The sequence below is a fragment of the Carcharhinus amblyrhynchos genome, chromosome 17 (assembly GCF_965287045.1).
Source record: "Carcharhinus amblyrhynchos chromosome 17, sCarAmb.v2.hapA, whole genome shotgun sequence".
In the NCBI taxonomy this organism is placed as follows: Eukaryota; Metazoa; Chordata; class Chondrichthyes; order Carcharhiniformes; family Carcharhinidae; genus Carcharhinus; species Carcharhinus amblyrhynchos.
The window spans coordinates 21,571,181-21,584,388 of record NC_137340.1 but is presented as its reverse complement, the minus strand read 5'-3'; the positions used below and the strand labels follow the sequence as shown (position 1 = coordinate 21,584,388).

At 40.3% G+C, this 13,208-nt stretch overlaps 1 protein-coding gene across 1 annotated transcript in view; it reads right to left on the bottom strand.

Annotated features, from left to right (window-relative positions):
• Positions 1-13,208, bottom strand: part of bnip3 (BCL2 interacting protein 3) — a 58,275-nt gene that overhangs the window by 25,814 nt on the left and 19,253 nt on the right. Inside the window, exon 2 of the mRNA XM_080205604.1 lies at positions 1,599-1,770. Coding sequence (XP_080061730.1) covers positions 1,599-1,770 — 172 coding nt within the window. The remainder of the gene's footprint in view (positions 1-1,598; positions 1,771-13,208) is intronic.

Genomic DNA, 13,208 nt, shown 5'->3' with positions numbered 1-13,208 from the left:
AGGAGTACAAATGAATAAATCACTAAGTTGTGACTCAGGTCAATAAAGACGTGTAAGGAACCAGGGGTTTTTTTCTATTTCAGCAAGGTTATTAAGCAAAATAAGAGCTCATGATGTAGGGGGAAACATTTTATAGTGGGTAGGGGATTGGTTAGATAACAAAAAGCAGAATGTAAGGATAAAAGGGTCATTTTTGGGTTGTAAATAATGGAGTGCCATGGGGATCAACGGTGGGACCTCAATTATTTACAATCTAAATAAATGATTTGAGGGAGAAGGGAATTGAGGATTATGTTAATGGAATTAGATAAGAAAGGATGGGAAGAGGCTCAAGTGGCACATGAATATTGACATTGGTTGGGCTAAACGATCTGCTTCTAAGCGGTAGATTCAATGTAATTCGATATAATTTATCTTAGCTACATTCTCAACAAAGACAATCTTATAAGAGGCTCTTGAGACTGGCCCAAGAAGAGCGGCAAATGAGATAATATAGAAATGGAGTTTTTACAGCATAAAATTTCAAGAAGAGTGCAGAGAGTTTTATGGCACGAGTCAAAAAGAATAATTTAGACTGGTTTTCAAGTGTTCTAATTACAATGGTGGAAGGGGAAAAAAGGCAGGCAAGGAAATTAGCAGTGCTGGAGTTATTACATTTGTCATTATGTCACCTACCACGCTTGGAATTTCCTGCACATTTGTACCCAAAGACTCACACAACAAATATATGGCCTAAAAGATCGAGGAACTTTGAGCTTGAGCTATACATGGAAGCACAATATGCTTAAATTGCCTTGCCCTTTCCTGAATTTCTCACCAATTCTACCAAACGTATCTCTAGACATTATAAATATACCTGATCCTGGGAGATTAGTGTACCTGAAAATCAGCAAGCATTAACCTTGCTGGTTTATGAGGGTGTCAGACTGAAGCAACCTGTGCAAAGTCTACTCTTATAAATATAAAAAAGCAAGTTATCTGGAATTGATTATGAATTTCCTAAGTTAAGCATTACTTGAGCTGGTGTATCTTCAGATGTGTAAGGAATTCAATAGCAGCTTCAAACGATTTCACAAAACTATGGATCTATAGAACTATCACCCTGCAAGCAATCAATTAAAGAGCTACATTTGATGTTCCTATCCCTTGACAGTTGAGAAAGAACAGTTTTGATTTGATAACATTTTATTGATTGAATATGAGATTAGCCAATATGAGGACATGACTGTTCACTTAATAACCTCAATTTTTATAGGATACGAGCCAGATACAAGACTTTTGATCCTGGTATCATCGATCACATGGTCAACAGAGACCAAAATTACGACATTTAGTGTATGCCTCAGGCTCTCAAATCAGAATTGTAACATTGTTAACATGTTGCACTGAGATGTTTTAAGTTACAGAAGATTATATTGTAAAAAGGCTGATTTGACTGGACGCTGAGAGTCTCATCCTTCCTGTTGCAGTGTGCTTTAGCACCAATCCTGTCTCTGCAAAGTTTTTAGGATATTCAATCTGCAATCATAACTGTTTAAAAACACAAACTAAACATATTTATAGTTAATCTTTGTAGCAAAATTACACGTTGCATATACCTGTCACAGTGAGAACTTCCTCTGGAGCTGGTTCGGCCTGATTCATGTTGAGCATCTAGGAGTATTTTTTCCATTTCCCCATTGAGAATGGAAGTGGGTGCTGGAACCTGCTCCTGTCCTCCATTTTGTGTGCTGTTCCCATTGTTACTGTAGTGCAACTCTACCCAAGATCCTGAGTGGATTAAAAGTAAAATATTGTCAAATCCTCACATAAGTTAGTCTGGAATTAAGCAACATCCCATAGTAACCTGGTATATGTCTGCTGATGTTGGCAAATTCCACTTTCACACTTTAGGAAATCAACAACGATGTACATATCCTGTTACATCCATGACATGCACAAGCTGTGGCATGTAACAGGATTTCACTGGTCAAATCTGGTAATTCAACATATAGCTATATGGTGGGGTGGGGTGGGGCGGGGGGGGCGGAAATGATCTCATCGCAAACATTAGCAATCAATGGTTATGAAAGACAAGGTAAACAACTGTCCCCCCATTTCAGATTGCATTAATTGGACATGTTGCCTTTCTTGGTTTCAGGCTCTTTGGATTGTTGTGTAATATGTAACATCACACAGGGCATGCAGCTAATTGCTGATGTGCTTCTTTTCACATTTTTATACGAATCTGTGTAAGTGTGACAGCAAAACCATTTTTCTTCAGTGCACAAGCATCTTTTTGTAGCCTGGAAGCCCGTTTGAATGTCTTGACTCCCAGAAAATAAGCCGTAACTCTCCAACTTCCCCTGCTCACTATTACTTGTAACACCAGGTTTTAGTCCAACCTATTTATTTGATAATATACTCGCTAAAAACTTGATGTCTGTGTCGATATGCGCAATCTTCTTGGAGATCCTCTCCACTTGGATCCGGCAGTTTGTGGTGTCGATAGTAGTCATGATGTGGGTATGCCGGCGTTGGACTGGCGTAAACACAGTAAAAAGTCTGACAACACCAGGTTTTAGTCCAACCTATTTACGTCAGACTTTTTACTGTGTTTACGCCAGTCCAACGCCGGCATACCCACATCATGACTACTATCGACACCACAAACTGCCGGATCCAAGTGGAGAAGATCTCCAAGAAGATTGCGCATATCGACACAGACATCAAGTTTTTAGTGAGTATATTATCAAATAAATAGGTTGGACTAAAACCTGGTGTTGTCAGACTTTTTACTGTGTTTACGCCAGTCCAACGCCGGCATACCCACATCATCACTATTACTTGAAAATGGTAACTGTTGGTTGCAAACATTGCTCGGCAAAGCAGCAAACCATTGTACACAAACACATTTGTACAGTTTGTTCCTTGGTAACAAGCTTGGTTATGCAAAGAACATAATAAATCCAGCTTATTAAACTACATTGAAAGAAAATTGTCTAAATCAATAGTAAAGCCTGTTCTTTACTTTAGCTGCACTAAAATCATTATGTAAATCGCCAATACACAAACTGGTGAAGAAATCTGTTTTTGAAATTCCCTTCAAATTGAATTACTGCCTGAAGGTGAATTCTTCTCTTCATAAAGTGCTATGCATTTTTTTAAAAGCAGAGAGAGAACGGTAGGGTAGGGAGGTGAAGAACTTATTGAGGATGAAAATGCGGGGCTGAATTTTATGGCTCCTCAGAGTGGCATGGCAGACAGGGGTATACAATTGGATGCTGTGGCAGAACTACAGGGCTTGTAGTCTGCCTAACACTACAGGTATTTATAGGGATGGCTCTTAAAAGGCAAACTAGTAGCTGTTTTGGGGTCTTCTGCTGCCACTGGGATTTTTCCTGTGGTCAGAGTGCCCATTCTCCAAGCAGCCTAGTAAAAGCTGGTAACCTGGTGGCCAGGCTGGAGCCATTTCCTCACCCCGACCTGAATTTACAAAATGGCAATGTTAATCTGCCATCTTGCATGTTGATTTGGAATGCATCTCCGTCAACTCTAGCTGTCTGCTGCTATTTTATGCTCAATTACGCATTTATTGACAGCAGGCCTTTTCAAGTAATAGTAAGCGGGGGAAGTTGGAGAGAGTTACTGCTTATTTTCTGGGAGTCAAGACATTCAAACGGACTTCCAGGCTACAAAACGATGCTTGTGCACTGAATAAAAATGGTTTTGCTGTCACACTTACACAGATTCGTATAAAAATGTGAAAAAAAGCACATCAGCAATCATGCCCTGTGTGATGTTACATATTATACAATAATCAAAAGAGCCTGAAACCAAGAAAGGTCTTGCGTTGGAAAGCTGTTAACTGATCAGACTGGCCAACAGCTCTCCAGCCCCTCCAGGCACAGGATCAAAAGAGGTGCAACAATGTTGTGCCTGAGCCTAAGCCCTGAGACCGCACTTCAAGTTAACATCCAGGGACCAAGGGGCAGGAGGGTAGGGGATACCAAGAGGGTTGTCAGGCGTTCAATCTCAGTGTCCGGATAGGCCAGGGGCGGGGGAGAGCGTAGAGACCTGGAACTCCCAGACCCAAGGGAAGGGTGCCCCAAATCTGATGGGCCCTCCCAGGGAATTAAATTCTGGCCCCCATCTTCTCACTTGGGCCTGCTGGTCTTACTGAAGTCAGACCCTGGACTCCTGGCTCTTCTTCTTCAGGGGACCTGCTGTAGTCCCAGCCATGTTGACTGCACCCAGTGATGGCTGGGACAAGAGAGAAGAAAAACTTCCTCTCGGGATGGAAGTCCTGACTTAAGCCAACTAAAGACCTGACCTTCGTAAAATGGCTGCAGGAAAAACCAACCTGGCATCAATAGACATGCCCCTAGCATAAAATTCAGCCTGAGGTAGCTAACACTTTTCATTTAAAAAATGTGGTGCTTTCTTTACACATGGAAACAATTTGACTGGTACAAATTTTCAGCTGATTAGATAAACAGCATGGATTTCTTCGGGATAGATCATAAATGGCAAGCTCGATTGAATTTTTGAGGAGGTCACTGAAGTAATAGACAAAGGAATATTCAGTCCATGTTTACATAGACTTTCAGAAAGCACCCAATAATAGTTCTTCATAAGAGACTGTTACTTAAAGTTTAAGCTTTTAGAACTGAAGATAAATTATTGACGTGATTAAGGAAATTGACTGAGCATCAGGAGACACAGTAGGAATAAAGGGCAGATGTTCTAATTGGAAGAATATGATTAGTAGTGTTCCACAGGCTCTGTGTTGGGACTTCAAATGTTTGCGAAATTTGTTAATTACTTAGCTGATGTGAGAGAAAGTCCTACATCCAAATTTATCAACTACACAATTATTGTTGGCGCTGAAAGCAGTGTAGATGGAAGTTGAAATTACAGATATTGGTAGATTGATGTAAGGTCATCCAACTTTGCACATAAAAAAGTGATGAAAAACTAGAAACAGTGGAGGTCCAGAAAGATTTGGGTGACCCAGGCACACAGATAATTAAAATTTCATGAACAGGTCCTGAAAGCAATCAAAACGTTAATGGCATGTTGGTTGCCCAACACAAATTCTGCTGATCATTTCAATATTGGGACAGATGGCCTGAACTTGTGGAGGTTGATGGTTGCCAACGAGTTGGTTGTCCAACCTAAATTCTGCGGATCATTTCAATATTGGGACAGATGGCCTGAACTTGTAGAGTTCTATACTGCAACACTGCCAAATATTTGCATTGGCACAGCGCGAAAGTGGTAGTCCAAGGCTGACCAAACAAAAAGGCTTTTTTTTCATTAAAAAATACCTAGTAACCTGTCTTCCAATGATAATTTGGGGTCAATTGCCATTGCCATTTATTAGAAGCTCCACTGAAAGCCTGGAACAGGATCTGCAGATGATGGTTTTACTAGGCAGATTGGAAGCATTTTATGTGATAGTCCCACGTATCAAGAGCAACATAACTAAGGTGGACAGAACTACTCACTCTTCCTGGATTGAAATGTCAGCAGCAACTTTTGAGCGACAGGACACAGTGGTGCTTTTCTCCAGCTGGCCACAGCTCTTGAAATTCTTATTCATTAAATTCATACTCATTAAAATATTGTTGTGAATTGATATAATATTAATTGAACAATTTTGCTTTATTTGTATGTGCATATATGAAAAATGACCTTCAATTTTTAACAGACCACTCCATTTGAAGTACAGTGCCTATTTTCGAGGTAGTATGAATGATGTCAGATTTTGTACAAACAATGTCCTTACAGCTAGCCATAACTTGTGCTTAATCCATGGAACAGCAGCTCAAAATGGATTGGATAAAACGCCACTTTGTTATACATGCTCAGCACAGAGGACTAAATACCAGATAACTTTCTGCTGGAAGCCAACATACTACAAGTATTCCTATCAAATATCATCAGTGTTTTCTTCTGTATCATGTATCTAAAAGCATCAAGTTTTCTATTTTAACAATCAATGCAATTAATTCATTACTCTCAACTACACAATTACTGATATTCGTTCATTTTGCCATTAATTTGACGGCAATGGAAAGCATGCAAAGACTTTCTATGTACCAAATGGGGCTTTGCTATCTAAATGACAAAAGGGTGTTTAAATTATTAAAGAATCAAATCTATGAACAAAGAAGCAACAGAAGCCAATAAATGAAGCTTCAGTGTGTATTTGTTTGAAACAAAGGATCCTTAAAAGTCTCAATTACCCTCCTTTGCTTTAGGTACATGGATTAGTTTGAGGCACATCTAATTTTATGTAATAGCATTTACCATTTTCACATAGTGCATCCTAGCACTGCTATTTACTGCGTACATTCACTACTAAGCAAGGGATTCAGGACCCCAATTGTAAAGGAGAGGAACAATTGGAAACTACAGAAAGGGAGCAGTGAGGGTACAGGTATGCAGCACTGTGCCTAACATCTACACCGGTTTAAGCTGATTCATGCATGGACTATCTAACTAGAGCTTATCAAAGAGATTCATGTTGAATCAAGTTAGCATGCAAAGTTGTAGCACATAGATTATGATCTGCAAGCAAAAGTAAGGCTGACAGCACTGTCGATGGTAAATCAAGGTAACAACTCCACTGAGATGCTATGCTACTCATACCTTCCAGAAACTCAACAGACTTGACAGATATCAGGTGAACCTTTGTCTTTGTGATATAACTGACATTCTTTAACAGAAGGCACACCAGTTCACTGAACTCAGAGTGTACCATAAACAGTAGAAACAGATAGCCTATTTTCCTACACCCCAATGCAAAAATCATCAACTGCAGCCATGAAACATTAATGAATATGAAATTTTCACTCTTTCAACGTGCAGATAATTTTTGATCACAACACATACAAGTGAAGGAAGATGTATTAAATTTGACACAATTCAATGCTGTAGACTTATTTGGATTCTAGCTTATGGCTATGACAAGGTAACTTTTATTAAAATCCACTCATTAAAAATGGATCTAAGATACTCAGTCATTATACACTCCAATTGCGAAAGACACGCTTAAAAATGTATTTAAAACCTCACAATCCAAAACCGTATAGTTGTGTTGCTATAGATTTAATACACATTGGGCTAAGATATTCCTGCCACCTTGCTTCATTGGTTATATGTGTAACTTTGAAGGATATGACTTAAAGATATAGCCAATAATTGTGACTATCTGGGCAGATAATTCACTTCAGTACTAAAGAAATGTTTCACAGTTGGATGCAGAGTTATGAACTGGTTGTATTCCTGCAGGTTTAATCACATTTGCTTGCAGTGTGCAAGTGATACTGCAATGACCTTATACAAGTTGGGTTCCTGTAATCAAGTGTCTTTGTGCTCACAGAGCCAAACCCAATAAGAAGTTAATGCCCTCAGGAGGGAAAAAAAGAGATTAGGAAGAGAAAACAATGCTAATTTGTGACCTAAAGGTCTTCAGTCATGAACAGAATGAAATCACTATCCGTGCTTCTTTAAAAAAAGGTTCTTAGGTTAATGTTTTGTTTTCTTTCAAACCAGCTACTCTGCACCTGTTAGATAGCATATGGCTCAAAAACTGAATTTCTTTTTAAACTAATTAGGTTTTCATGTGTTTAGGATTCCTGCTATTCTGTTCCTTTAGTCCTGGGGACGCATTCAAGTAGCCTAATGAAGATATTTTGGATCTTAATAGCTTTGAGATGCTACTTGGAGATTCACAACCCCACTGGAAGGGGCTGAGAGATAAAGGGTAACTGCAATCCTTGTCTTGCTCAAGTTGAGCGAACTCCATTAATGAGACTATTCCAGGTGACCAGGTCAATTGTTCATCACCAAATCTTCCAGCAGCCCATTTCTATCACATTCATAAAATCTCATGGGACTATAATAGTCTAAACCATCCAGCAGGCAACTGATCAAATTAGATTGGACACCTACTTAACAACCAATTAGTGTGACACCGCTGAAGTTGTTCTGATCCCATCAATTTCTCACTGGGAGAAAATGAACCCTTCGGACTACGAGATTACTTTTTTGTTCTCTCTGTCTCGACAATAACAAATCTATTCACTCAGATTGTGTTAAAGGTGGAGTGAAAGGAAAAGTCCTGAATTAGGTAAAACTTTCCACACACTGCTGCTCTGAGCCAAAGCTTGGACATCAGAGCAGAGGAGTGTGAAAGAACATTTAAAGTATTTGGAAAGAAAGCTTTGAGCAGGAACACTTTTGATAGAGCAAACTTGTGAAAGGAAGAAATTAACATTCTCTAGCAAGTAAAGAGAAGTGTTTGCATCACATCGCCAAATCTATGACTGTGTGCCTACCATTAGGGGAAGTGCATTTCATGGTAATCCAGTGACAGATGGGAAATTTGAATTCCTGAAGCTTCCCACAACATAATGTGAACGCATGGACACTCAGTCTAAAGAACTGCTTGTTTGCATAAAACATCTATATCTGACAAATATTGTTAAATCCGTCTCTGGCACTCTGCACGTGACAGCATCATATTTAATTTGGGTTCTGCAGACAGTAAGAAATTTCAAAGCTTTGGACAGCCTGCAGAAGGAGTGATCAGAAATGTTAAAACATTTGGAAGTAAAATAAAGAGAAATATTTCAGATGGTGGCTAATTGAACTAAAAGGCAGATAATGCTGGAAACACTTGTCTGCTTCAGCATTGATATATGGCTTGCACATCAGCACTTGCAGCTTGCTGGGATTGCTCTTAGTTTCTGACATACATTAATTTATTAATCAACACCACCAGAACAGGCTACCTGGTGCAAAGTGACAGCTGCACTACAATATGATTGCACTTTAAAAAAAATCATTGGCTGAATTGAAACGTAAAACTGCTAATATAGTATGTACATTGGGCTACAATTTCTTGGCTCCCTGGCATAGCCTTTTGGGCATACCCCAATGATGTGCTGGGGAATCCCTCTTGGAGGTCCCTAAGCTGTGGATTTACTCAGCAATTGTCCAGAAGGGCTAATTACCCCTGGATAATTGCACTGGGCTAGGAACCTTCCAACAAATCGAATTCAATCACTGACTTCACATAGTTTTAGAAGTTTTACACTCATAGTTACTCTGAAAGAGTTAGAAAGAAAAAAAGTACTTCTAACTTCAGTGTAACTATTTTAAAGACCCAGGCCAGATCCTGCAAGGGACACCGTCAAAACAACTGATCCCCCAAGGGACCCCCTACACCATTCCTGACTCTCCATCTGGCACGATAGGAATTCCAGTTAAGCCGATAATTGCTAATCCAAGGAAGCTACGGGCCATTTTTTCTTGTTAAGAGTTAGAGAACAATTACCCAATATGTTTCCTAAATTATCCATACATTTCTTCTCCGATTCTCAGCAGGCAGTATTGATCAGGATACGGTGTGAGATGGATGTGGGTGTATTGAGCCTGGTTGTTTTTACCCACCTTTTACATGTTCTTATAAATTCATGTTGTGGGGGAAGAATCCTTACCAGATTATGGAAAATCTGTGATGCACTTTGGGCTAATTGATCCAAAAATGAGCGAGTTAAGTGAACTGGCCACATTAAATTGTCCTTTAGTGTGAGGGGCTAGCTAGAGTAAATGCATGGAATTATGGGAATACGGCTTGGGTGGGATTGCGGGCGGTGCAGACTCAATGTACAATCCTACGATTCTATGACCACAAAAAATCTATTTGACAAAAGAAATGGAAATGTTTTCAATATTTCCTTCTGTATAACAAGCATGCCACCTAGTGCTACAGAGAGGTGGTTACTTGAGAATTATTCATTAAAAATAGGAAAGAAGCCTTGTATAAGCAAGATTTGCAGTACAAGTTTCAATCACTTTCCAGAACAACTCGAGCAGAATAGGGGGAAGGTTCTTACGATCCTACTATTTCCAAACAATTTCCACTAGAAACAGAAGGCATATAAGAATTTTTTCCATCGGGCAGGCACACAGTAAAGTATTTTTAAAATGATAGAAATACACCACAATGGAGACATGAGGAAAAATATTCTCATGCGGTGAATGGTGATGATCTGGAATGCACTGCCTGGTGAAGGCAGATACAACACTGGCATATACCCAACATCTGGAAAATTGCCTAAGTGTGTACTGTGCACAGAAATCAGGACAAATCCAACCCAGTCAATTACTGCCCCATCAGTCTACCCTAAGTCATTAGTAAAGTGACAGAAGGGGTTATTAACAGTGCGACTGAACAGCACTCATTTAGCAATAACCTGCTCACCAATGCTGTCTGGGTTCCGCAGAGTCAATTATCTCCTGACCTCATTACAGCTTTGGTTCAAACGTGGACAAAAGAGCTGAATTCCAGAGGTGTGGTGAGATTGACTGCCCAAAAGATGTAGGGGCAGAAGTAGGCCATTCAGCCCACTGTGTCTACTCCATCATTCAATGAGATCATGACCAGTCTGATAATCCTCAACTCCACCTTCCTACCTTATCCCCATGGCCCTTGATTCCTTTACTGATTAAAAATCCATCTATCTCAGCCTTAAACAAACTTAGTAACCCAGCCTCTACAACCCTCTGTGGCAAAGAATTCCACAGATTCATTATCCTCAGAAGAAATTCCTTCTCATCTCTGTCTTAAGTGGGTGACCCCTTACTCTGAGATTATGCTCTCTGATCCTAAACTCTCCCACAAGGGGAAACAACCTTTCAGCATCTACCCTGTTAAGCTCTCTGAGAATCCTATACATCTCAATAAGGTCAGCGCTTATATTCTTAAACTCCCGTCAGTAGACGCCCAATTTACTCAACCTCTCCTCATAGCCAGGATCAACCTTGTGAACCTTCTCTGGACTGCCAACATTGCCAGTATATTTTTTCACAGATAAAGGGACCAAAATCCATGGTCGCACAGTGGTTAGCACTGCTGCCTCACAGTGCTAAGGTCCCAGGTTTGATTCCCGGCTTGGGTCACTGTCTGTGTGGAGTTTGCATGTTCTCTCAGTGACTGCGTGGGTTTCCCCGAGGTGCTCCGATTTCTTCCCACAGTCTGAAAGACGTGCTGGTTACGTGCATTGACCCGAACAAGCACTGGAGAGTAGTAGCTTCATTGCAGTGTTAATGTACTTCTTACTTTACTTTACTTTAGTACTCTAAATGTGTCCTAAACATCAAGGCAGCATTTGACTGAGTATGGCATCAAGGAATTCTGGCCAAACTAAACTCAGTTGGAATCAGGGGAAAACACGCTGCTGGTTGGAGTCATACTTAGCACAAAAGAAGGTAGTTATGGTTGTTGGTCAGTCATCTCAGCTCTAGTACATCACTGCAGGGGTTCCACAGAGTAGTGTCCTAGGCCCAACCATCTTCAGCTGCTTTATCAGGGCCTTTCTTCCATCATTAGCGCATAAGTGGTAATGTTCACTGTTGATTGCACAATGTTCAGCACCATTCATGACTCCTCAGATACTAAAGCAGTCTATATTCAAATGCAGCAGATCCAGACAATATCCAGACCTGGCCTGACAAATGGCAAGTAACATTCAGATAACACAAATGCCAAGCAACGACTGTCTCCAACAAGAGAGAATCTAACTATCGCCCCATGACATTCGATGGCAATATCATCACTGAATCCCCCAGTTTCAACATCCTGGGATTACCATTGGCCAGAAACTTAACTGAACTAGTCATTGCAATAACAGGTCAGAGGCTAGGAATCCTACATTGAGTAACTCACCACCTCATTCCCCAAAACTGGTCCATAATATACAAGGCACAAGTATGATGGAATACTCTCCGCTTGCCTGGATGAGTGCAGATCCAACAGCACTCAAGAAGGTCAACAGCATGCCTGCTTGATTTGCACTATCCACATTCACTTTTTCTATCACTGATGCACTGTGGCAGCAGTGTGTACCATCTTCACAATGTACTGTAGGAACTTGCCACGGCTCCTTAGACAGCATCTTCCAAATCCACAAGCATTATTATTTAGAAGGACGAGGGTCATGGGAACCACACCACTTGGAACTTCCCCTCCAAGTTACTCATCATCTTGACTTGGAAACGTATCATCATTCTCTCACAGTTGTGAGTCAAAATCCTGGAACTCTCTCCCGATCAGCATTGTGGGTGTACCTATAGCACATGGACAGCAGTGGTTTAAGGCAGCTCACCACCACCTTCTCAAGGGAAATTAGGCATGGGCAATAAATGTTGGCCTAGTCAATCATGCCCACATCCCATAAAAGAATAACAAAAATGATTCAAACAAGGCATCCAAGAAGGTCATTATCTGAAAAGGAAGAATATGCAGGGTTATAGGAAGGCAGGAGTGGCACTAGATGAGCTGTTTATTCGTAGATCCAGCACAGGCACGGTTTTCTGTTGAAGCAATTCTGTGATTCTATGATTAAGTGCACATTAGTATCCGAGTGTGCAGCGTTGGCAAAAAGAACAAAAACTTAAAGAAGAGGAAAGCTTATCCAATTGATCTTTGGTGAATGCACTACATAGAATTTTACATAGGGATTAACATGGGAGTATATTTTTTTGCAGGAACCCACTTTGTCAAATCTCTTTTCCTCCCACCTAATGCATCAGGAGGATCCGGTAATTTTAAGGTTCCTCTAATGTTTTTTGAGCATGCAAGTGATTTATTTAAATATTCAGCCTCTAATTTTTTTGTGCAGCTGATGTGTTAACTGAAATGGGCTGACTTGGGCCCGACCATCACAAGGATTTTGTGTTGCTACACAGTTTACAGAGAATGCTGCTGCGAAGCCATCAATAAATTCGACTCTCCAACTTAATACTCACGTGTGTACAGATAAATGTTAGAGGATGGGAGTTAGAAAATAGCGCAAGAGAAGCTGCAACGTTCTTTGTGAGGCCGGGACTGAATACTGTGCCTGGTCCCACAATGGAAATTTTTTGACATAACGTCTATTAATAGTTCAAACACATATCTGACTTTAATTCAGATGCACATGTTTTCCAGGATTCCTGAAATTCACTTATGAAAGCAAAGCCAGTGCGCAATAACAATGGAGTGGCCAAATCAATCTCTTGGAAATATTCATAACTGCTTTCTTATTTGCTAGTGGAAAGAGTTTGATCACAGTGCTTTTGCTGAGGTGTCACTTTCTACACTTCAGTAGTTTTTCTAGCACATCAGGGTGAGTGCTGCCTTTTTTGCTGCCTTAGGATGAGGACCAGAGTGA